At 30.1% G+C, this 20150-nt stretch overlaps 1 protein-coding gene across 1 annotated transcript in view; it reads left to right on the top strand.

Annotated features, from left to right (window-relative positions):
• The window catches only part of LOC136979374 (histone acetyltransferase KAT6B-like), a 139350-nt gene that overhangs the window by 70273 nt on the left and 48927 nt on the right, over window positions 1-20150 (top strand). The window contains 3 exon segments of the mRNA XM_067275317.1: window positions 8654-8735; window positions 13910-14051; window positions 14116-14198. Coding sequence (XP_067131418.1) covers window positions 8654-8735; window positions 13910-14051; window positions 14116-14198 — 307 coding nt within the window.

Below are 20150 nucleotides of genomic sequence, written 5' to 3'. Positions count from 1 at the left end.
TATACAAATGTTAATTATTTTATTTAATGGAAAATTAAAATTTCAGAGTTTATGAAAATACTGTATCAAAACCCCATTCATGTTAACCAGTTTGATTTAACATGTAAATCCCTATGCTGGACAATAGGGGAAATAAAATAACTTTGAGTAAATGTGACTTTTACTTATCCTGGCTTGAGTTAACTAGTTTCCACTGTATTACCACAATTTACTTGACTGAAGGCATTGATTTGAATTTCTTGATGGATGCTTCCACATTATGGTTGCTGCTTGTGATTATGAGGTCACAAAATGGATAATTGCTTTATCTCCATCATGATGTGTTGTAGGAAATTGTTCCCTTTAATCACATAACATAAAAACTATATAAATAAGATTTCCATCTACTACTGTTATTCATCCTCTGACAAACTGTTTGACACTCAATGAAAGTTATCTTCCATCCAAACTGTTCGTGGATAACATTGTATGCACTACTAAGTAATACATTCAGTTTCTTTGCTGTTTTCTTTAATATAATGCACTGTGTTTCCAAATCAGTGTATTTGCCCACAACTTTTCTGTAACCTATGATATACTTGGTCATCCGGAACAAACAATATCATCATCATTCCATTAACACGTTAACTGCCTCCTGTAATAAATAAATAAACAAAGCTTACTGGAATTGTTTCTATACAGTAAGAAGATAGAGCAAGGGATAACAGTATTTTGGGATAAAGCCTCGATTGTGAGGGTCGCAAGATCAAGACAAGCTGTTAAGCACATTGAAAAAATGGAAATACACAGAGCTCACTTAACCACAAACTGCATCAACCATAAAGATGTGGACACGTTAGCTTCAGCCTGGAAATCCTTTGATAACGTAAATTAACAGAGCATTGTTAAAGCGACAGAGCATCATTAAAACGCCACTTTTAGTTTATCGTTATATTTAATGTAAATATTTTTACGATGCCTAGGTAGATATGTTACTATTTTTTTGTTTTACATTTGGATTAATGCGCAAGCATGTTACCGACAATTTGTGCGAGTGCAATAGAAGTTCGTTTATATTTCTTAAATTTGGAACTCTTCATTCTTATTTTCATAATTTTATAATTCTACGTTCTTTTTTGCTGTATGTTTAACTGATGAAGGCTGCATAAAGCAGTTGAAAACGTTTTTACGTAATTAAAATACTGCTGGAACGAAAAAAAGGTTGTTATTTTACTACCTCCTGTAATATGATATTTTGTGTATTTACCGGCAACAATGAGAAAATTTGATATTTAATATTTTATTATAATGTAAATAGAAGGGTCGTTATATAACAGTCAGGAGAGTGAAGATAAAAAAAATATATGAACGACAACTGGCAGTTGTATGGCCTTGAACCGGAGACTATAAGACCACAGGCTATTAATATTACAACCCGCTGTAATTACACGTGCTCATCTAATTAAAAGTTTTTACATCTATGTGTTAAAAGTATTTTACAATTTGTTTGGACTGCACATGTTTATTTCGTCTTGTAATCTAAGACACGTGCAGTACAAAGTACAGGTGTGATGTAGGCTAATAAACAATAGGTGCTGGTTGAATTTTACATATTTGCTATAAGCACATTTGACAGTTATTTGCAGTTAAGATGGCAAGCACAAGTGGTGTGTTGACCTCGCATACCGAGCACAAAGAAAGCAGTGAATCTGACGAGAATACTATATCATATTTCAAAGATCTGAGCAACTATGATTCGATACATTCATCTAGTGAAGATGAAGATTTGTGTGAAGTGAGTGACGTTTGGAGAATTATTCCACCTAACGGATGCATAAAGCACCAGGTCTTTTCTCACACATTCAATGCAGGACTGAGAAATGTAAATTTGTCCCCCAGTGACGAGTCGATAAAGTTCTATGAACTTTTTATGAATGAGAAAGTAATTGAACATATCACAGAACAAATGAACATTTATGCTGCACAATTATTGGCAGGAAAAACTATAACTAAAAGTAGCAGGTAAGATTATGGAAAGATACAAATACAGGGGAAATGAAGAAATTTCTTGGAATTTTATTATGGATGGGGTTAGTGAGATATCCAAAGTTAACTGATTATTGGAGTAAAAAACGTATATATAAAAACGACATTGCACCACAAACCAGGTCACGTAACAGATTCGAATTATTGCTATCGATGTGGCATTTCTCAAACAACGAAGAAAGTGATGGAGACCGACTACATAAAATAAATCCTCTGAAAGACATACTTGAAGAGCTTTATCAATACTATAATATACCTGGTGAATATTTATGTGTAGATGAAACAATGGTCCTATTTAGAGGATGATTACGTTTCCATCAGTATATGCCTGGAAAATGCCACAAATATGGTGTTAAATTGTACAAAATTGCTGATGCTAGTGGATACACTTATGGCATACAAATTTATAAAGGTAAAAGTGAAAAACCACAGGGAAACATTTCCCTATCAACCGATATTGTGCTAAAGCTAGATGAAAATATTTAGGTGAAGGATGTATATTCACAACAGATAATTACTATACATCGATTGAGCTGGCAGAACATTTATTAGAAAGAAGTACCCATCTTATAGGAACCCTGAGAACAAATAGGAAATGCATCCCCAAGGAAGTAGTAAACAAAAAATTATCTAAAAGCGAAATTATTGGTATGCATAATGAAAAGGGAATAGTTGTAGCTAAGTGGAAAGATAAACGAGATGTGCTTATGTTATCTACAAAACATACAACAGAAATTACTTCTACATGTAAAAGAAACTACAAACAAGAAGAAATTTTGAAACCTAAAATAGTTCAAGACTACAATATTGGAAAAACAGGTATTGATTTATCTGATCAATATTCTAGTTACTCCAGTACAGAACGAAAGTCTGTAAAATGGTATCACAAAGTTGCAATGGAGCTTATATTTGGGACTACCATTGTCAATGCACATCTTATTTATAATAAGATATATGATAAAAAAAATATCTATTACCACCTTCAAAGAGTTTTTAGTGAAAAGCTTGCTTGATGATGAAAGTCATCAAGAACCTGCAGCTCAAAACTCGAAAAAACACACATTGGAAGCAGTTACAGATGTCAACAAGAGAAATAGAAAACTAAGGAAGCGTTGTGCGTCCTGCTACACTAAAAATACACAGCAATTTGGAAGTCGTAAAGCTGATAAGGTGAGTGTAACGCCACGAGTAGCTACATATTGTACACAGTGTCCAGGAAAACCTGCAATGTGTGCAAATTGTTTTGTAAAAAATCATAAATGAATACTATATATGTATGTAAAACTCTTATATATTTACGGAAAAAAAAATATAAAAATGAGTGTATTATTTCACATTATACTTTGATTTTTGTTTTGCAATATTATACTTTATATGTAATAAAAGAAAATAATTAAACTAGTTTTCGATATTTTTTCCTTTTTTTAATTATTCAGTATTTAAAAAACACTATCAGATATAAAACAGTTTTTTAAATAAAAAACACTATGACCGCTGGCCGTCGGAGCACTTCTTGAGGCCATACGACGACCAGAGGTTCGAGCCAACTTTATAGATGTACACGAGAGGCCGCCACTAGGATGTAAAACAATGTCTTACGAAGCTAGGATAATTTGACCTTGAGTGAAACTACATTGGTTGTAGTGACGGTGGGCGGTTGGATGGCTCTGTATGGCTCTAACTAGTACGACCACCAGTGCGTCGGATGGCGATTAATGTGTTAACAAACATATGTATCATTTACATACTTGATTGTCCAACATGACACCTTCTCTATGTACTTTGACTAATTAGCAATGAATTTCCTCTAGCAAAACACAATTTACATTGAAAAACCATATAATTATATGATTTCTCAATCTCATCTTTATAGCTGTCCATATTTCCAGTAGGTAGGCTCTGATTAAATTGTTCCATATCATCGTGAGCATTGTGGAATAATACACAGCCTGCAATGATATGGCAGCGATAATTAGCAAGTTATTTGATGTTCAATGTGATATCAAGATTTTTCACACTCATTGATTAGTGTTAAAAGATATCTGGTATCAGAACTTACCTGAACATGCTAAATATTAAGTGTATGAAGGTAATTTAATGAGATGTGAGACTAAATGGAAAACACGAGTTATTGCATTATTATTTTTTTTGAACATATTCCTTCATAATTAAACATATCTGGACCAGCAAAGCTGAATTGCTACTATGCCTGTTCTGTAATGATCAGCTTCAAGGTCATCAAAATACTGCTCTGTTGCAACAATAACTTCATCTGACTTAAATTTCTTTCTGGCAAAGAAAAGTTTCTGCTTGGGGAACAGGTGAAGGTCACTCAGCACTAGATCTGGTAATAGGGTGATTGGGGTACAACTTGGAATTGCAAGTGATCCAATTTCTCTCAATGTGATGTATGTGAGACGATGCATTATCATGATAGAATAGCACTTTTTTTGAGTTATTTCAGCTCTTTTTCTCAGTAATTGCTGCTTTCTATTGGTCCAAACAAGCAGCATAATATGGCCTGTTGATAGTTTGGTTCTTTGTAAGGTAATCAATGAGAAGTATTCCCTTCAAATCCCAAAAAATTGTGGTCATTACCTTCCTAGCTGATGGAAATGGTTTGGCCTTCTTTGGTGGATGACCGCCATGATGATTGCTGTTTAGATTCTGGAATATTGGGATAAAGCCAAGTTTCATCAACTGTAGCAAAACAGTGCAAAACATTTACTTGGTCCTTGTTAAAGCAGCTTTAAATTGTTATTGGACATGCATGTTCTTAAATGTTTTTGATCAGCATTCAGTAAGTGCATCACCCACCTTGCTGATATCATAGACATGCCCAATTTGACATGCAAAATGTGATGTATGCCTATGATTCTAGCCATCTTCTCATTGTTCGCTCAAAACAACATGCACTTTATTGATTATTTCTGGAGTTGTTATTATTTTTGATGGTCCAGGACATTCATCTTCAAGGCCCATATCACCTTCTTTAAATCAAGCAACCCAACGGCAAATTGTTACTTTTGAAGGTGCATTGATTTCCAATGTTTGCCTCACATTTGCCACATTCTTTGTTGTGTTCATCTTCTTAAAAAACAAATATTTTTAATTGCACACAAATAGTGATTTTATCCATTTTAGCATTTTCCATTTCTGTCATGTGTAAACAGCTGTATCATTTATACTTAAGGTTGTAAATCATCAAAACTTCACCTGCCACTATAACAAAGATGAGAAACTCAAAAATAATGCCAATTTTAATGCGGGGGGATGCATTCCTAGACGACAAAGTGCTAAACGAAACAGCATTAAACAAAGTCATAGATCTGGTAATAGGGTGATTGGGGTACAACTTGGAATTGCAAGTGATCCAATTTCTCTCAATGTGATGTATGTGAGACGATGCATTATCATGATAGAATAGCACTTTTTTTGAGTTATTTCAGCTCTTTTTCTCAGTAATTGCTGCTTTCTATTGGTCCAAACAAGCAGCATAATATGGCCTGTTGATAGTTTGGTTCTTTGTAAGGTAATCAATGAGAAGTATTCCCTTCAAATCCCAAAAAATTGTGGTCATTACCTTCCTAGCTGATGGAAATGGTTTGGCCTTCTTTGGTGGATGACCGCCATGATGATTGCTGTTTAGATTCTGGAATATTGGGATAAAGCCAAGTTTCATCAACTGTAGCAAAACAGTGCAAAACATTTACTTGGTCCTTGTTAAAGCAGCTTTAAATTGTTATTGGACATGCATGTTCTTAAATGTTTTTGATCAGCATTCAGTAAGTGCATCACCCACCTTGCTGATATCATAGACATGCCCAATTTGACATGCAAAATGTGATGTATGCCTATGATTCTAGCCATCTTCTCATTGTTCGCTCAAAACAACATGCACTTTATTGATTATTTCTGGAGTTGTTATTATTTTTGATGGTCCAGGACATTCATCTTCAAGGCCCATATCACCTTCTTTAAATCAAGCAACCCAACGGCAAATTGTTACTTTTGAAGGTGCATTGATTTCCAATGTTTGCCTCACATTTGCCACATTCTTTGTTGTGTTCATCTTCTTAAAAAACAAATATTTTTAATTGCACACAAATAGTGATTTTATCCATTTTAGCATTTTCCATTTCTGTCATGTGTAAACAGCTGTATCATTTATACTTAAGGTTGTAAATCATCAAAACTTCACCTGCCACTATAACAAAGATGAGAAACTCAAAAATAATGCCAATTTTAATGCGGGGGGATGCATTCCTAGACGACAAAGTGCTAAACGAAACAGCATTAAACAAAGTCATTTCTAGATCTGGTAATAGGGTGATTGGGGTACAACTTGGAATTGCAAGTGATCCAATTTCTCTCAATGTGATGTATGTGAGACGATGCATTATCATGATAGAATAGCACTTTTTTTGAGTTATTTCAGCTCTTTTTCTCAGTAATTGCTGCTTTCTATTGGTCCAAACAAGCAGCATAATATGGCCTGTTGATAGTTTGGTTCTTTGTAAGGTAATCAATGAGAAGTATTCCCTTCAAATCCCAAAAAATTGTGGTCATTACCTTCCTAGCTGATGGAAATGGTTTGGCCTTCTTTGGTGGATGACCGCCATGATGATTGCTGTTTAGATTCTGGAATATTGGGATAAAGCCAAGTTTCATCAACTGTAGCAAAACAGTGCAAAACATTTACTTGGTCCTTGTTAAAGCAGCTTTAAATTGTTATTGGACATGCATGTTCTTAAATGTTTTTGATCAGCATTCAGTAAGTGCATCACCCACCTTGCTGATATCATAGACATGCCCAATTTGACATGCAAAATGTGATGTATGCCTATGATTCTAGCCATCTTCTCATTGTTCGCTCAAAACAACATGCACTTTATTGATTATTTCTGGAGTTGTTATTATTTTTGATGGTCCAGGACATTCATCTTCAAGGCCCATATCACCTTCTTTAAATCAAGCAACCCAACGGCAAATTGTTACTTTTGAAGGTGCATTGATTTCCAATGTTTGCCTCACATTTGCCACATTCTTTGTTGTGTTCATCTTCTTAAAAAACAAATATTTTTAATTGCACACAAATAGTGATTTTATCCATTTTAGCATTTTCCATTTCTGTCATGTGTAAACAGCTGTATCATTTATACTTAAGGTTGTAAATCATCAAAACTTCACCTGCCACTATAACAAAGATGAGAAACTCAAAAATAATGCCAATTTTAATGCGGGGGGATGCATTCCTAGACGACAAAGTGCTAAACGAAACAGCATTAAACAAAGTCATTTTAACATAGAGTAAATAGGCATAGGGGGAACACGCAACCAAAAATATAAATTATACTTTAATTTTAAGTTATATTAGTAATTAAATCTATTTCATGCCTTTAATGTGTCCAGCATACTGTTAAATTTTCATAATGAAAATTTAACAGTATGCTGGACACATTAAAGGCGTGAAATAGATTTAATTTCAGATTTAGTTCCAGTAAACATTTCTTATTATATATATGTTATATTAGTATACAAATTAAATAATATAAACATATGTGCACAGAAGTGTAAAGTTCATTTTTTGTGATGAAGGTCCTGGCTTTTCTGCAATTCTTGTTTTTTTACAATAAAGTTGTGGAGTTTCATTTGTCACTTTTTCTCTCCTTAAGCAAATGTTACTTTTGAAGGAGCAGTGATTTCCAATGTTTGCCTGTAGCAGAAGATTGCATCCAAAACTCTTCGTTTTGCTTTTGCACTCCTTTCAAAATCTGGATCATTCGCTACAATTTGATCGATAATTTCGGTTATCATTACCAAACTTTTACTAAGGAAATTTGTAGAGAAATTTTTTGGGTTCTTCGTTTTCAGAATCTCTATTTTCCAGTTCTACACAAATTCCTTGTTCTGCCAGTTCTTGAAGGTCATCATTAGTAAGGCTCTCACTAGAAACCTGCAGTAACTCCTCAACATCCCAGTCGTCTACATCTCCTAGACCTGCTGTACCGATTAGGTTGAGTTTGTTCAACCTAACGATACAGCAATAAGCCTTGTTGAGAATTCTTGGATACCTTCAGCCATAACTTCTTCCACACTTCATTCATGCATTCATCAGTTAATTCTTGCCAAGTGAAGCCATTATTGCCTATGGCATCCATGATGATATATTTTTTCCAAAATTGCACCAAACAAACATAGATTTAAAGAAAGTGCACTATTTTGCCACCTTTTGCTGATTTGTTGGTGTTTGAGAATAATCATATTATATACGAATCAATGAAATGCTGCGATAATTTAAATCAGCCTAAATTTTGAGCTTTTTTTAGGCTTTGAGCAGACCATGTTATATCAAATCAGCATTAAGCGGGGTCTTACTATATATATATAAAGGCTGAATCCATCAAGTATATATATGTATATATATCTTCAGCCTTTATCTTGAGACTCTTTCCCCATCTCAGTATATTTGGTCCAGCAACAATATAATTTAAATTTTAATTATTATAAAATAATAAAATAGTTTAAGCAACTTTTTCATTCAGAGTTTGTTAAATATAATAATTAAATTCTGAACTAGTAAGGATTTCTTGAAACAGATTTTAATTGCATTACTTTTTATTTTCAGAAAACTATGTTATCTTGTAACTCTTGTCAACAAAGTTATCATTCAAATTGTTTACAACCTCCTGTCTCAAAAAATTTAAAAGGTAAATTATTCAATTAAACTTTTTAAATTTTAGTAAATATTACAAAACATCCTTGTGATAATTAAGTACAAAACATTATACAACCCCTGGCAAGAATTATGGAAACACTTCATCATGAGAATATTTTTATAATGTTTTAAGCAAGTAACAAAGAAATAAAACAAGCAATTAATATAAAATAATTTTCTAATAGTAGTCATACATTTTGCCTATATTAAGAATTATTTGGACAATCTACATAGCCATTACATAAATGAAATATATAAAGTTTTTTAACATCACAGAAGAAAAAATTATAAAATTATCTTACATTTAGTATATGTAAAACATTGCTTGTTATATTTTTTAGTATGCAAATAGTAAGTGTTAATATAAAGTGAATGCTCATAGCGACTTAAATGATTTTCTCTTTTGTTAACGTAACAAAACCCATGGCTCTTAGAAAGGAATTATCCATTGAAACAATTGGAAAGATTGTAAAACTCATTAAGAATGATAATTCAACATAGTTGCAAAAGATGCAGGTTATTCACAGTCATCAGTCTAAAATTTGATGCAAGTATAGACAGATTGTGTGTATTATAAAAGAAAAACATACTTTTTCAACCATGAAAGTTATCAAAGTGTTGGGATAGGAAACTAAAAGCAATATATCTTGAAAATAGGAAATGTACAACAAAAGATGAATAGAAACTGGAAAGAAGGGGTGTTAGTATCAGTGACAGAACAGTGAGAAATTGAAAGAAACGGGATTTTTATACACAAAAGCAAAATGAAAACTGGCATTGTCACAAAAACCTAAGAAAGCAAGGTTACAGTGGGCCAAAGCAAAACATTCATATACTGTAGACAACTGGACAAAAGTGATCTTCAGCAATGAATCACAGAGATGATGCTGAAAGTTTAGTCCAGCACAGTTTTAAAGAAGCTTACAGGATCATTGCCTAAACAAAATTCCCTATTTCAGTTATTATTTGGGGTTGCATATTAGGTAAAGGACCAGGTGAGCCAGCCATTATTACATCAACAGTTAATGCCCAGGTATGCATTGACATTTTGGAGAACTTTCTTATTTTATTCATTGATAATATATTTGGTGGCAATGATGTCCAACATGACAATACATATGACATGTCATAGGACTCAAACTGTTAAAAATTTTCTTCAGCAACAGCACATCAACACAATAGATTAGCCAGCAAACAGTCTGTAGCCCAATAGAAAACGTATAGTGCAAATTAAAGAATTTGGTCCAGGATGGAGCTCCATACTGCAAATCAGATCTCTCAACTGATATTTAGAAAAACTGGAAAGTTATTGATAGCAAATATTGTTTTTCATTAGTGAAATCCGTGCCTGAAAAAACTAAGGCTGTCATAAAAACTCAAGATGGATCAACAAAATACTATTTAAATTATTTAAGTTGATTGATTCCCTAACTTTTCCTCAGTTTTGTTTCCAAAATTTTTTAATGTATGTAAAATCTACTATATGAAGCGTGCAATGCCATAAGGTTGTAAATGCCATTTTTCTCAAAATACATATTATTGAAGAAATGAATTTTAAATGCAATGTTTTTTCCTACACAAAAATATTGTGGCGATAGTGACACTCTAAGTGGCTATATTTTGAAGATGAAATTATGTGAAGCCATAACGTTTTAAGTGCCTAAGTGCAAGCCACGTGACTTTTGGTGCGTAAAATGTTACGGTTTACATTTACATCATTTTGTTATTCCAATTTGTAACCAGTGAGTTTTTTTATGCAGAACCAGATAACTGAATGCCAGTTTATTAATAGTTAACCTGTATCACCTTATTATTTGATATTTAAAAATGATATTTGGACTTCCATTAACCTTTCAAATTTGAAGTTTTTAAATACATTTTAACTTTTATTACACTAAATTAATACTTTATTGTTTATATTTTCCTTTATCATAATTATATTACAATTGATAAAGATTACAGCCCAGTTCAAGTACCAAAACTGTGGGCCCAACATTGTTGAAGCCAGGAAGCAGTCACTAATAGATTATTGCCAGTTTTTAATGTTAAAATTAATTAAATGTTAATTGATATTGAATTTGTAAATTGTGTTTAATAATTTAAATGTAAGTTTTTGGTATTCAAAACTGTTTTTCAGCTGTAGAAACATTAATTTTATGATTGCAATTGTTTTTGGCATTTACAACGTTATGGCTCTAACCCTGTTTTTAAACTTTTTTTCATTCCTTACTATCATACTTAGGTGTTTGAAATTAAACCCAATGTTTCATTCCAAAGTGTAAATTGTTAAAATAATTTTTATAGCATTTGATTAAAGTTTGTTCATTAGAAAAAGTGTTTTTTCTCTCTCCTGAAAAGTTTGTTTTTTGGCATTTACAACATTATGGTATTGCATGCTTCATATAAAGCTGAAAAACTGGGTTCTGTCACAGTATGCCAAAAACAGCCACTAGGGCTGCCCCTAGCTATTATTTAAATTAACAATATAAATTATTTTACATTTATTTTATATTTTTACAGTATAATAATCAGTATATTATTATTTTTATTTGTAATAGGAATTCATTATTGTCACAGAATGCCTGGAACATGCAGTAGGGGTCTACTGTGTGGGTATGGATTGGGGCATATATTTTGTATGCCCTGATGCCTTGCCTGCATCAGGCCTTTCAACTGGTTTAAAATTTTTACCAGGATTTTTACTACATAATTTTGCCAGGAATTGTATATTGTAAAATAATGGTTATTTTTTTAAAAGCATATATTTTTTCTTAAAGTATCTTTTATATCAGTGATACTTTTTGTCAAGTCATAATTAATTCTAATTAAGATGTGATTCTTATATAAAATTATTTAAATTTTGAATTACTTGAACAAATTTTGAATATTTTGAACAAATATTTCTGTGCATACAAGAATGAAATTTATTAAATATATTTACATTTTTATTAGCTCTTATTTAGGCTTGTCAAACTATAAGAAATGAAAAGAATACTTATCCTTTATCTTAATTTGAAACATTCATATTCAAAAGTTTGGAAACATTTAGTGAGAATGATTTTTTTAGATCTTTAGAAATAATAAAAATAACAGAGGTCATAAATGAGAAAAGAATTATGATTAAATCTTAAAACAACAAGTTGTCTTCAAAGAACCCAAAATTTTATTCAAAAACAATTTATTGTAAAACAGGAATATTTTTACTATTAAATAAAATGAAAATTTTATTTTATTTCATTATTGTCCCTACTGTGTTGTCTTAATATTTTCATAGAATTTTGTGCACTCTTTAAAATTTATATGCTTGTAATTTATTTTGTTTTATGCTATGAATTATTTTTTGATTTACTTTAACACAAAAAGTTTTACCATGCCAAAATGGACTCTTTAAATTCTGAATCTTTGACAAAATGATAATATGCTGTTCTGAGTTGTTTTTAATTCTTACCCTTTAATAGATTTCTGAATCAATATAATTATCTTGATGGCATCTAAAGTACCACAGTTGTGTTTTTTGGTATTATTTGGGAGAATGCTGCTATTATAGGTAATTTAACTGCACTATTAATAACCATACTACAGCTACTTTTACTTCACTGTAAAGATAGTTGTACTATGAGAATGCTACAGTATAATTTAAAAAGAATGGAGTTGGTTTAAGATTCAAACAGGCTTCAGTTTATTGGCAATAATTAGAAATAGGAAATACAAACACTGATCAGAATCAACATTTGTTAATACAGTTCAAACTGTCAGAAAAGATATGTTAGTGAGAAATGCAGAATTACTATTTGAAATTCTAAGTATCACAATTCAAAATAATGAGAAGAATATGAATACATTAGGATGGCAATTCAGAAACTGTGGTCAGAAGAGTTCTGAGAGTCTGAGAGTTTAATAGTCAGGGAGGGGTTCACAAGTGATTTTTCAAACCAAAATTTGATTTTTCTTATTTACTTTCATTACAAAAAATATAATAAAAATACCATGCAATTCCAGTTAATCTTTTATTATAGTCAACTGCTAGCATTTCTCATTCGTGTAAGTGCAACAAATTTAATCAAATACCCGCCATAAAGTGTGAAGTACCGCAGAAGGCATATCATATGAAAGAGGTCTTCAAACTCATATGATTTGAAAACTGTTATACCAGGGTATTCTAATGCATTAACCAGAGAAGAAGGTATAAAGTTCAATATGTATTTGCACAGAAAAGTTTATTTTTTCTGTTATAAGTCATTTTCATGCAATTTCAGTTTTGTTTATCACAAACTAATGCCTTTTTTGCCTGTTATTAATTAAAAGCTTTAACTGAACTTTTTGTGTGATTACCAGCATTTAGTTTTTGTCAGAATAAATTGCTCCAGATTGATTTTCTTTTGCTTATTTTACATAATTTGTTCAAATAATGCAAAAATTCTTTTTTGAATCAAGATTTTCAAAATGGTATTGTTGTCCCCAGAAATTCCATAGAATTTTCTTGAAGTGTTTTTTTACAGAAATAAAAATTTAAACTTAGTTGTTCTAAGTAATTTAACACTAGTAACTTGAGACAAAATCTTTTTTTAAAAAATTCTTAACATAAAATAAAGCTGAAGATAGAAACATTTGGGAACTTCTAATATTGTTATCTGTGTTTACTAAGTTTCATGATGAATTATGCAAAATTGTTACTGTAAGACATAAAGTCAACTTAAGCAGGTAGTTTTATTTTGTGGTATTTTAAAAATTATTTTGTCAAGATTGCAGCTATTGTAACACCATCTTCAAAAACTAGCAATGAATAGTTTTCATATCAAGTTCTTATATCTTGAATGGCAGTCATGTTTTTTTATAAAAATTCACAATGGTATTATTTATTTTTAGAATTTCTGATAAATATTCAAGAAGACTTCAATAAAGTTATTGAATTAAATTTTTTGGAAGTCAAATATTAATATTATTGGTGTTTGTATGATTTAATTTTTTATTTTTATAATAATTTATCTTTCAGTGAACAATTAAAGTTATTTTAAAAATCATCTTATTATATAATTATTATGTATTTCATTTCATTTAACTTTTCTTGCAATGCAACTTAATATTATAAACTTAATATAACTGAAATATTTATTTGTTCAAACTGTAATAATAATCTATTTCATATTATAATAATTTATTGCATAGGAACATGGAGATGTAGATCTTGTCTAAGAAGGAATAACTTCAAAAATAAAGACAGAAAGCTAGTACAGGAAATGGCAGCTAATGTTAAACAAAGATATCAGAAGCATGGAAACAAAATGAATATGAAAAAAGATATAACTAAGTATGTATTTTTAATTAAATTTTATCATCAGTATTTAAATATTAATTCATTATGGTTATTTTAGGGCATCTTGGGTCTCAGGAAATAAATTACAAAGAGAGAGACAGAAAAATTTGTCTGAGAACTTTTCTTCAATTTCAGATTCTGGTAAGTAATTTTCAGAATGAATGTATTTTCATTGATAATTGATAATAGCTCATAATTTTCTTCATTAAAAAGAAAATTTAAATGTTTAGTGAAAAATTTACAGATCAAAAATACTGTGTGAAAATTAATGAGAATTGGAAGTTTTCGTTAATTCTTATCAGATTTTCATGTTCCAAAGTTGATCAGTTATTGGCAATTAAGATAATTCTAGAAATCTTTTTCCAGAATTAGTTCTTTGCAATATAATAAAAATAAAAGTTTTAATGTTTGCCATTGTCAATTAAAATTTAATTTAAAAAAACTATTTTAGTATTATTATAGTCATCATTGCTTTGATATGACAATAATGATGCTGTTTATAGATTTGTGTAGTAATTTGGGTTTTGTAACATGAGCACAAATTACTTTTAATCATCAGGATTATCAAACAGTTTGCTATATGGAGCCAGTTTGAACATATATAGAACTGTGCTTTTTACTTTAGTAAAAAAATGAATATAGCAATGCTCTCTGAAATGATAAGAAAGATTTTATTTAATTTCATCTAATATAAAGTTATATAATATAAAGTAATATAAAAAAAAGTTTTTGTTAGAAGTATAATACATCACTGAACTGTTGGGATTATATATTAATATTCTGTTGCATATACATTTTGATATCATGAATGAAAAGTTTCACATATTTGCAGAATGAAGGGAGGAAACTTTTGACAAAATAATTCTATTTTCTACAACTTGTATGGTCTGGTATCATCATTTGTTTTTTTTTCTAAAGGTATCAAATATTCTTCATGTGTTTATGGATGACAAGTTCTATTTCACTTTAGATGGAAGAGAATGTGCTGGTAACAATCACTATTTCACCTAAGAAGGGCTACAGTAGATTTGTATACTAAAGTCAAATTCAAATGACACTTGGGGTTTTTGCCAAAGTTTCTGGTTTGGCTAGCAGTTAATCCAAAGAGCCATTCACGAGACTTCATTGTTTCCTATCACCAAAAAAGTGTACAGCAACAAATGCATTCGGAAGAGGCTAATACCTTCGTAAAGAAATATTACCCTACCAAGGATATGTCTTCTGATCAGACGACCACCACTCTTTACATCTGCAACACAGGTACGAAGTCGGACCAATATAGAATTCAATACATTGCCTGTGAAGCAAATAAACTTTTAGCACCTGTGCCGACCCATTTCCTCCCATTCCAGAACCATTTTTGATTTTATAAGAGGTATGAAGGTATTGGAACTTGACACTAGTATTCAACATGTTCTGCAACTGAGACCAACTGAAATTTTGGTATCAACTGAAGCAAAAAGTTGGTTGGAAAGCTGGATCTAGCTTTCCAACCAAGGATCTAGTGAAGTTGAAGGACAAGATTGAGGCCAAACTTCACCTTATCAAAGCTAACCAAAGGTTAATGGAATGGGTTAAAACTAAAGTTCAAGTTTCAGCTGATTACAGTCCTGATCATGTCATCTGAACATTAAACAAATTATATGTATTCAAAAAGCCTTATTTTAAAATAAATAAAAAATTTTAAACAAATTTGAAATTTGCAGAATTTTAGGATCCATGTCCTTATATTAGAGATATCTTGTTATGACTTTTCTCATACTTTCCAAATATTTTCAGTATTGTTTTTTCCCCTAGACTTCTAATTTGTTCATTTTTAATGTTAACAAGTAATTGAAAATTAAAATAAAGAAAATTACTTCTACAGTCTGTTTCAAATAATTAGCCACCTGATGTAAACAAATCATCAGTGGAGTGATTTTAATATTATTTTGCCAAAGCAATCTGATTACTCTTTAATAAAATCACATCTTTAAAAATCATTTTTTTATATTTTTAAAGTTAAAGTCTAATTAAACAATACTAATTTGCAAAATATTAAAAAGTATCCCTCTAAATCTTGGGAAAAATTCAAAAAAGTTCAAAAATATTATATAGTAGACAGTGTTTACTTGTCACTGATGGTCAAAGACATTATGTTTAGCAAATTTATCATTTGTAATCCTGTCTTTTACTAGGGTTTATAGAAAAACTGACTTATGAAAAAACCAGTTTTCAAATCTCAACTTCTCTAGGAAACTGGTTTTAAGTGGTTTTTGAATTTTCACCTCTCCAAAAAATGGAGATAAGGAATATTTATAACTCCTTTTAAAACTTTTTAATTTATTTAATATTTATAAAATTTCAAAAACATAAAATAAAATTGACCTACGTCTACACAAAACAAAACAAAAAAGAAATTGCTAGATTATCACATTAAACTATAAAATTTACTTCATATAAAACCATAAAGAAAAACGAATAACAATGCATGACTACAAAATATTATTTTATATCTTATTTTTCTTAAGAAAATACGATTTTAAAAAGCAAAGAGAGTCTATAGATTTATTGCTCAACCATGTTCTTTTTTTTGCACACAAAATTGCCGAAAATAGAAAAAACTCTCACTTGCTACTGAGCTGGGTTTAATTGTCTTTAAAGTATTAAAAAATAATAAATCTAAATTTTTCATTCTTCTGTTTGTACTCTCTAATACTAAAAAGTCCTTTTTTAGTGTTTTAGGGCTGGACAAAGTCATTTCTTCAGGTTCTTGAAGATATTTATGTATCAATTTTTCCATAGCATTTGTTAAAGCTATCGCTTGATTTTCTTTGCCACTTTTTCATCATCCTAGTTATCTTCTATAGAATAATTTGGATATTATCTCGATAATATTTGTCCAGATAACTTAATAATAGCAGATTTTTGCAACTAGTGGAAGAAATACACTAGACAACTTTGTTCAAACATTGTGGATTTTGTAAATAAAGGAGAAGTGTTACTAATCTCATTTGTCTTCTCTCTTGAATTCATACAATACCTCTACAGCATGTTGGAACTAATTTCAGTTTTCATATTTTTCAAATTCATATAACAAAAGTTCAAATACACCTCCACTTGTAAATAAGTAGGACAATAAGATGCAAATCTTGTCGTTCTAAGGCATCAGCTGCTAAATGTATTGGTCCTAAAACTTTAAGGAGCTCTTCAATTTTACAATATTCTGCTTCATTCTACGTGTGAGAAGCACCGATGTCATTTGAAGCTAAAACAACACATTTTTTTTAAGTGTACAAATCTTTCTATCATTTTTCTGTTGTTGCAGGATTTTTCCCTATTGTAGAGAGAATTGGACCTTTTTTGTTTCTGTAGTTAGTTTTGTGAATTTTAGTATTTAACAATATTCCTGTTTTATGCTAGAGACGATTTTGTGTCAGAATGTTATTTTTAATCAAATAATTAATTAATTTTTATATTTAAGTCTAAGCTCAAAAACTGGTTTTTTAGTTGGGAAAACCCAGTTTTCAAATTATGTAAATTTCTTTAAAAAGCCAGTTTTTCAAAACTGGGTTTTAAAAACTGACAAACCCTATCTTTTGCTATTATAAACCTACAGGGAGGATAAAACTCCAGCTCCAGTAGCAGTCTACAAGCAAAAATTTGTTGAGAGATGTGTACTTTGTCAAGGGTGTAAAATTTTGTCAAGAAGTAGAGGTTTCATTATTCTTTGAAATGTCTTTTTTGAGAAATTAAAGTATAACACAGTCCCTTTTTTTACAAAAAAATTTTTTTTTACATTTTTAAAAATTTTGTAAATGTTTACTAATGTAAATCTAGCTAAAAACTTGGAAGGAAAATTTTTGAAAAACTTTTATTTTTATTTTTTTTGTATGCTATGTATTAATCTTTGAATCCTTTTCTATCTTTTTGTTGTTTGCAACAGTCAGGAAGTTTCTTCTCTTATATCTGTGAATGTAAAGGACCAGAATGATTATCTGCTTTATAAATTTTTAATTTATTCTTTTTAATAAAACAAATATCTTTTTCTATGGTAACTTTTTATTATTATTTAATTACAATTAACAACTTTTCGTCTATATTATTATTATTATTTTTATAAATAAAAGTATGATTTTTATCATTGGGCAAATGATATGGTTTAATTTGTGTATATACTATTTTGAAAGTGGTGGTAAAGATAATTTATAATTATTCAGGTAAATAGAATTTATATTTACACAGGAAATTTCCTTTTATGGTATAATTTATAACAAAATTATTTAGAATTATGTTAAGCGGGATCAGTTATATATAGGCTGGTGTTCTGCCATCCTTTAAATTCAACCACTGGTAAAGCAAAATGAAATTTATGTTTTTACATTGGGTACCAACTTAATTTGAATCACACTATACAGTAGCCCCTCGTTATATCGCGAATTCGGATATATGACGCCTTTTTTTGGTTCCCTAAATTTTAAAAGCACTCCGGTCGATAAATTTTAAAATATCAATTGCCATTGAATTTCTTTTTGCAACGAAATACGTTATTTTATTTCTATCATTGCCCTCGAAACTACCACTGCGGGTGAAAAAAAAATAAATTCGTCAAGATATAAATTAGGAAAACAGGTGGACGGATCAATTATCATTTATGTTTCCTTTTGATATTAAAAGTTGTTTGTTTATTGGTTGCGAGTACGGTTTCCTCCTTTACAAGTTCTGTGAATTCGAAATTTCACGCCTTTAGTGAATTGACGCAATAAGGTCAAATCACATAAAGGTGTGAAATTTTGAATTCACTGTGTAATGTGTAAGGAAAAGATTTTTTTGTTTCTGAAGGGAAAATTCTAAAATTTTTATACAATAGTAACTTTATTTTGCTTTTTAGAGAATTTTTACTCTATAATTTTTGATTTACTATTATATGTTCAATAATAATTATTTTAAAACTTTCAATTACTGTATTTATAATTTTTATTGAAAAATATAAATTCCACGAATTTTTAATAAGCGATTTATTGTGAAATCTAGTACTGTATAATAAAATTGCAACTGATACATTTAAAAGATAAATACATGGACAGTATTTGTCTTTTAAATGTTTTTGTTAAAGAAACAGTAATGCTAAATGGGCGTTGGTGGTATCGATGGTTACGTAAACATCGTTTAATATGATATAGCCATGATTAAAATTCAGTATCACAAAACTAAGGTTATTTTATATCAAACACTGCTGATGAAAGAATAGAGGATAGAGATTGCATAGCATGTATAATCTGTTTAGTATTAGCCCAGAATTTTTAGTACTCTGTTATATCGCGGTTTTCTTTTAGTTTTTGTCTCCCGACAAGCGCGATATAACGAGGGGCTACTGTATTTAATTTTTTACTAAAAGTTTTAATAAATTCTTACAATAGTTTCATTTTATAGTCTTTGTTGTTATTATTTATTTGACAAAATTTATTATGGAAACATCCTTATTTAACTTCTGTACTAATAGATGTCTAGTGTCTTTAATATTTGTAACTAAAGTTACATTTGATTTTATTTTTCATATTGATATTATACTATTTTTATATACTGTACAGTCTTCACTAGGTCTTCAGTAAAAGTTGACTTGTAATCAAAAGGGTTTTACATTTTTTAGATGTATGCCTTGATATATATACTTATTTGAAAAGACTTTTTATTATTATATATTAAAATTGATATTTATGACTTTCTTTTTGAATATGGAACTAGGCAGTTTTTCATTCTTAAGTATAAATGTCCAGACTCGTTTTCATTTAATACTTAAATTTCTTTTCCTTTTACTTTTCCAGCTGTTATGTATACATAACGGGAAAACATTTAATTGTGTTAAATTTAACTCTGGGTGTTTTGCAAATCTACATGATTTGAGATCCCTGAACTCAAAAAATCAAAACAATGAAAAAAAAATTCCATGTGCGTGTTGGCATCTATTTTATTTAATATCTCGGAATGAGGTAACTATTAAGAAACAGAATTTGTCACGGTAGCTCGTGTATAAGGGACATTAATGCCGTTAAATTTTGGTAGTTAAATGTCAAGGGGTGGGAAGATAGAGGGGATCACATGTCATATTGTCTT

Source organism: Centruroides vittatus, unplaced genomic scaffold, assembly GCF_030686945.1.
Source record: "Centruroides vittatus isolate TY-2023 unplaced genomic scaffold, ASM3068694v2 contig_620, whole genome shotgun sequence".
Classification (NCBI taxonomy): domain Eukaryota; kingdom Metazoa; phylum Arthropoda; class Arachnida; order Scorpiones; family Buthidae; genus Centruroides; species Centruroides vittatus.
This window is presented reverse-complemented; position numbering and strand designations above follow the sequence as displayed.